This window comes from Emys orbicularis, chromosome 22 (genome assembly GCF_028017835.1).
Source record: "Emys orbicularis isolate rEmyOrb1 chromosome 22, rEmyOrb1.hap1, whole genome shotgun sequence".
Classification (NCBI taxonomy): domain Eukaryota; kingdom Metazoa; phylum Chordata; order Testudines; family Emydidae; genus Emys; species Emys orbicularis.
This window is the reverse complement of record NC_088704.1, coordinates 22,008,393-22,014,880: the sequence shown is the minus strand read 5'-3', so window position 1 is coordinate 22,014,880 and position 6,488 is coordinate 22,008,393. Positions and strand designations below refer to the sequence as shown.

Below are 6,488 nucleotides of genomic sequence, written 5' to 3'. Positions count from 1 at the left end.
CTTCACCTGTCAATCCCGAGTCCCTTCTCTGTGTAAATCCACAGCGACCCCACTGAAGTTCTGTACAGAATGAGTGTAAATGAGATGAGAATTCGGGATCCCATTCATAAGGGCAGATTTCTTCTTAATGAGCAATTAGTCAAGAGTCAGCCACTTTGTATAAAAACTACAGTAGCATCACTCTGGTGACCTGCAGCTAAATCTCTCCCTGCGTCCTCCACGGCACAGGGGGCGCTGCTCTCCCGCTCCCGGACACTTCGGAGTCCCGCCCCTACAACCACGAGCTTGCTGGGGGAATCTCGCGAGAGTTGAGTTCTTCCCCGGCGCTGTCTCGCGAGATCGGGCCCGTCATAGCTCATCTCGCGAGACTTGTGTCGGAAGGCGGGCCGGGGGGATACTCTCGCAGTGCTTGGCGGCCCAGCTCTCGCGCGGCGGGGTTGCGGCCGGGCCGGCCGCCGTCATGGCCGCCGCGGAGGGGAGCTTGGTCCCGGAGGGCCGGGCCAGCCTGGCCGCCTTCCTGCTCGGGGCGTCGGTGGCGGCGCTGCCGCTGCTGCTCTCGGCGCCCCCCGCGCTGCTGGCCGGGCCCGGGCTCCAGGGCCGCGCGGCGCTGGCTCTGCACGTGGCGGGGATCAACGCGCTGCTGCTGCTGCTCTACCGGCCGCCGCTCTACCGGGTGCGGGCCGGGGCGGGGCACGTCCCCGGCGGGGGCAGGCGCGGGGCGGGGCAGGCCCGGGGCACGTCCCTTTCCCGGGGCCGGGGGGTCTCGCTGTGGGCGCGCGGGGGCTGCCCCAGAAGGGCCGGAGCGGGGGCGCGGGTCCCTCTGCTCCCGGGATTTACGCCTGGCCAATGAGACCGGTGGTGGGCAGGTTCCCCCGGGTGCCCCGTGGAGCCGGGAGCTGCCGCTCTGGAGCGGAGAGAGGAACATGTGTCTGTGTTTAATGTTCTGCTTCAGATCGCGATCCGTGCCTGCTTCCTGGGCTTTGCCTTCGGGTGTGGTTTGCTGCTGAGTTTTGGACAATCATCATGGAAGCACTTTGGCTGGTAAGAAAATACTTTGTGAAGGATGGTGACCGGGAGCCGCGTGTGCAGCTGAGGTCAGTCGGGTCTGAAGACGATTACTGTACGGACACCTGTGCTGAACAGCATGACCGGTCTCAGTCCTGTTCGTGTAAGGCAGGTGACTGCATCAGAAAACCTGCATAATTGTCACTGATTTTTGGTCTGAGAAGAAAGCCAAAGATTGAATGGGTCATGCACATCCAACTCCCCTCCTGGCCTTTGCAGCGATGTTCCTCCTAGTGAAGGGTGAGGTACACAACAAGTGAAATATATGCAGTCAAACCAATGGCCCAGAGGTTTGGTATCCTATTGCTAGAAATTAGAGCTGGAAAAATACAATATTTGGTTATCTAGTTGATAACCCTGGCATTGCAGGATTGGTTGGCATTGTAGAATTATTACAGTCTCTAGCTACTGCTCTGGTCTGCTTGACTTGCATTAGATATAATTGTATTACCAATACCTTGAAGCATCCAGTCCCTCCTAAATGAAAGAGTTAAGTTTTGTTTTTAATATATATGTACGTAACCTTATACAAATGACATGTTTGTTCCTAACATACTTGAATAAATAGTGGAGAATAAGAGTTGCAGAATTCTAGTTATGCTGCTGTGAACAGTCAACAGAGTACCATGGATTTCAAAACATAGGATTCCAGAAATAAACACAGCAAAACATAACTGCACTTTTTAAATACATTAAGTTCAGCTTAAATTCGGTGGGTTTCTTCTTTTCTAGGTATATGTGTTCCTTGTCACTGTTCCATTATTCTGAGTATTTGGTGACAGCGATCAATAATCCCAGAAGTTTGTCCTTGGACTCTTTCCTCCTAAACCACAGTTTTGAGTATACTCTAGCTGCTCTCTCTTCTTGGATAGAGTTCACAGTTGAAAAAATCATTTATCCAGGTCAGTAGCTTTATTTGAGGTTTCTGGGTATGTTTTTAAAGAGAATAGCAATTGCTCATGGGTGAATATAGGCTGTATTTCACATGAGGGGACTGCGTAGGCAGCATATTTTAAGCAATTGAAATGAAATTAATGGAGATATCCCATCTCCTAGAACTGGAAGGGACCTTGAAAGGTCATCGAGTCCAGCCCCCTGCCTTCACTAGCAGGACCAAGTACTGATTTTGCCCCAGATCCCCAAGTGGCCCCCTCAAGGATTGAACTCACAACCCTGGGTTTAGCAGGCCAATGCTCAAACCACTGAGCTATCCCTCCCCCCCAATTCATAAAGGGAGAGAAATTCCTAGGATTAAATTATTCTCATGCATATGTTAGGTGAAGTCCTGGCCCTACTGAAGTCAATGGGTTTTCTGCCACTGACTTAAACAGCACCAGCATTTTCATGCCTTGTGTATAGGTATGACTCAGTGTGTTGGTGTTTAAATACATTTTATGTGGGATTCTAATAAAGCATGGTAAAGGATGGAACCTGGCACTTACACTGTTATGCTTGATTAGTCACATTTAGTTATTCCGTGTCAGGGTGTCTAAAGGAGAAGAGATTTGATGAGAGCGTACTGTCAGTTATCTTATTCCCAAACACTTTGCATGCTGTATTAACTCTTGAAATCAAGGATAGTTTTTAGGCAATCTGGAATACCAATGAATGTTTGGCATTCTGCTAAAAAGAGTTTGAAGAGGAGATATCTTGCTGACTGGATTTTGTTAGTGCTCAAGCAAGATTCATGTTACCAATAATTATCAATTATTTTGGGATTCTTTGTCTTTTTAGACAAACTTTTTTTTTAAACCAGTTTCCTGGAATGGGAGATGTATTTATGGCTTCCCCACTGCCAGTATTCTATGTCAGTCCAAAGAGGGTTGGATATGGCTTCTTCGGTGCTGCTCTTGAATTGGTGGGGAAAGTCTGGTAGAGTGCATTTGCTTTCCTCTGAGGACTGAGCACATCAACTTAACCCCATCCAACTTGTGAAACAAGAGACAGTGCTTAGTTCCAGGGTTAGATTCTCTTTGTAGCTGTGTATTCTGACCACCCGGCCTTTGCATTTAGATTCACCAGGAAGAGTTAAGACACACTGCCTGCCACCTTGTCAGTATAGCTGGTGAAGAGTAAATAGTGTATCAGACTTTTGTTCAAATGTTTTGTTTAATTTTTATAGACTAAAATTGTACAACACACACTGCATTTATGTTATATACTCTCTTAAAACAACAAAAGCATGCACACCAATCTCTTGAGGATAGTATATAACAACTTCGGGGCTTTGATCTGGATGCATCAGGTTAGGTTACTGAATTTTGAAGATGCTCTCTCCCTACACTAGTCCTCTAACCCTAAATTTCCTTTTTTACCTGCAATAAAAGAGTGAACTTTTAAAACATGTTGTGACCAGTACTTATTCACTTGCAGAAATGAAGCACATCACCTGGCTCAGTACAGTAGGGTTATTGATGGTGATCTTTGGGGATTGTCTGAGGAAAGCTGCCATGCTCACAGCTGGCTCCAACTTCAACCATATTGTTCAGAATGAGAAATCGGATACTCATACTTTGGTGACAAGTGGGGTGTATGGGTGGTTCCGGCACCCGTCTTACGTGGGATGGTTTTACTGGAGTATTGGAACACAGGTATTGTATAAAATACACTTAGCTATCTTGATCTTCTAGTTTTTCTTAATGCTACCCAGAGCCTGTACCTAATTTATTTAGCAAATGATCAACTGTAGGAGTCCCTGGTATGGATTTTGACACATTCTGTCTTCCACCAGCACACTTTTAGCTGTGAGTCATGAAACTGCTGGCCTCTGAACTCTCCATCATGTGTGATGTTTGGGAAGACCATATCTCCTTAATTTTCTATATGAAATAAGCAGAGGCAATGGAGCGTGGGTTTGAGCTGGAACACTTTCAGAGGTTCAAGGTGTGATCTGCTGCTAGCCATTGGACCTTAAAGCTTCCAGGGTGTGTCCAGACCTCCTTTTCATCTTTACTTCCCAAGTGTCTTCCAGTAAGCCATCAGACTTGCCTTATTCTTATTGAATATTAGTATTGTACAGGACTGACAAGTAAAATTAACCTGTTTAGTGTACATAAAACCCAGGTCAAATACTTGAAACCAACTACAGTACTCTTGTAACTTAAAATGTCAGTATATTAGATACTGTAATTAGTTTATAACAAACCTAGAGTATCAGATATATAAACCTTGTAGTTGTGTGAGTGGTGATGGTGTTTGTTATCTTTTAAAGAAAAATTATAAATATGCAAAGCCACATATGCATAAACCTTACAAGCCTGAATTCTCTTAGCAGCAGCACACTCTTTGGGTCTGGTATTACAATAGAAAGAAATGTCGGTGCTCTTTCTTCATCAGAACTAATTTGTCATACTTGGTCTAGAATGCAGAGATATGATTCTTATCAAGAACAAAATTCTAAAAATTTGTTTTTGGAGAATGGGGACCTTTTAAGCCTTACTGCAGATATATGCTTTGTGGACAACTAATGAAACTTCATTTGTTTTTCAAACAACCAACCAAAAACCTTTCCCGGGGTGAACAGAGTTTTGCAAGGCTGAATTGGACTGTAACCACTTGTGTCCTCTTACAGGTTTTACTCTGTAATCCCGTCTGTGTTGTTGGCTACACTTTAGCATCCTGGAGATTCTTCAGAGAGCGAATAGAAGAGGAGGAGTATACGTTAATTCACTTCTTTGGAGCGGAGTACCTGGAGTATAAAAAGAAAGTGCCATCAGGTCTGCCTTTTATCAAGGGAGTTAAAGTGGAACTGTAACACGTGAAAAATCAGACTGACTGAGCGAACACCCAGCTCCAGGCATCATATGGAAAGGAACTATGCATAGCACTATATCATGACACGCTCTAGGAGTAGCCAGTCTCTGTTTACTGGTCATCCACTGGAAACTCATTAAAGGCTAGGCAGCTGGAACACCTTGCAAATAAACTAGAAGCTCAGTCAAGATAGGAGTCCTTCCTAGATGCATGGAGGGATCTTCTGGATTATTTAATCTATGGTGATCCTAAAATGAAGCATAATGCTGGTGAAAAGATGGCGCACTCTACCTACAACAGCTGAGTTGTACTGAAATGTGTTAACAGATTCTGTTGAACGAGCTATGCATTTCCTAGTAACTACCATTGCACTAGAAGGGTGCTTGTTGGAAGCTCATATTTCTATGGTGAAACTTTAAAATTAAAGCTTTTTGCCCGTAAAAAAGCTTAACAGCACAGCTTTAACCTCTCTGGACCTGACTCCACAAGCCTGCAGTGTGTGGAACTCCCACTGAAGTCAGTGTGGTAATACCCTGCTTGGAGGGCTTTCAGAACCCAGCCCTTTATTTCTGTCTTTTAAATGCATGAATTTACATACCGTTTTGGGGATATGCTTACCTGAAAGACTGGCAGTGCGGCACAAAGCACTGTCTCCTAATATAATGTTAATGGGGGCTCTTTCAATATTCAAACTTTCTTAAATCACAAATAATCTTTCATTAAACATCATGAAAGCTCAGATTGAAAACTTAACTCAATTGTTGTGTCCATCAGTTACCTAGTGCCATGAATTTAAGTTTCATTATCATGTTGTCATTTTCCCATAGCCCTCTTGGCAAGAGTCTGTCCTGTCAAATTGTAAACTTGCTTCTGTAAAACAGTCTTCAAAATCGTGCTGCATTGTGTCCTATTTAAATAACTTTAGTTGTTAGTTCTTTCTCTATTCCTAGTTCACTCAGAGAAATTACAAGTTTGTTCCTGTTTTTGTGAAATGCAGAGAAAGAACAATAGCAGGCAGGCTTGCAATAGGCCTTAGGTAGTAAGATTCTTGCCTGGTTCTAGAATATGTCTTGGATGTTTTATCTGTACGGGAAACACTTCCAGAAAATATGCGAATGTAGGAAAATATTTTTTTGATTAATTGGTGATATTCTAAATATTCACCATTCTGGAAATGATTTGTATTCAGATTTTGTGGTATAATTTATTTTCTGTTACTATATACCAAAGAAGTTCACTGTTTCCTTGATTCTAGATAGACTTTCTTGTTGGAATGAGAATTGTATGCTGGCAAGTAATGGCTTGACTTGAAGTATTCCCTTAATTAAGGTACTGTAACATAGTTCAGGAAATAGAGCACTGGCAGAAGCTGCTTTTGTAAAGATGTTGCCAACTTCTGTTGGGTTGTAATTCAGTAGAGTTCTTTTCTGGTGCTGACGACTATATCGGTAGTTTGGAATGCTTAAGTTTACAATTGAAATACCACTGGGAACACACTTTGATATTAAAATGAGGCATGTACCAAACAAGTTGGAAGTCAAATTCCTGTAGCCCTGCATAGGAAGGGATGTAGGGACAAATTGTTAATCTCTTCTCTCTTCCATCATGTAAAAGCCTTTTCCTACCCAAGTTATGCCTTCAAATTTCAGGGCACCTGATGCATTGAATTC

General features: G+C 43.8%; 1 protein-coding gene across 1 annotated transcript; it reads left to right on the top strand.

Annotated features, from left to right (window-relative positions):
• The first annotated feature begins 460 nt into the window (after window positions 1-460).
• Window positions 461-5,690, top strand: ICMT (isoprenylcysteine carboxyl methyltransferase). The gene is made up of 5 exons (XM_065421385.1): window positions 461-673; window positions 953-1,041; window positions 1,798-1,967; window positions 3,439-3,656; window positions 4,637-5,690. Exons 1-5 carry the CDS (start codon window positions 461-463, stop codon window positions 4,817-4,819), a joined length of 873 nt encoding a protein of 290 aa, XP_065277457.1. The 3' UTR covers window positions 4,820-5,690.
• The last annotated feature ends 798 nt before the right edge of the window (window positions 5,691-6,488 follow it).

Bases quoted from the DNA above. Each gene is read 5' to 3' on its own strand.
- ICMT (XM_065421385.1), top strand. From the start codon at position 461: ATGGCCGCCGCGGAGGGGAGCTTGGTCCCGGAGGGCCGGGCCAGCCTG. The intron at 1,042-1,797 runs GTAAGAAAATAC...CTTCTTTTCTAG, and splicing joins TCATGGAAGCACTTTGGCTG to GTATATGTGTTCCTTGTCAC. The intron at 3,657-4,636 runs GTATTGTATAAA...GTCCTCTTACAG, and splicing joins ACTGGAGTATTGGAACACAG to GTTTTACTCTGTAATCCCGT.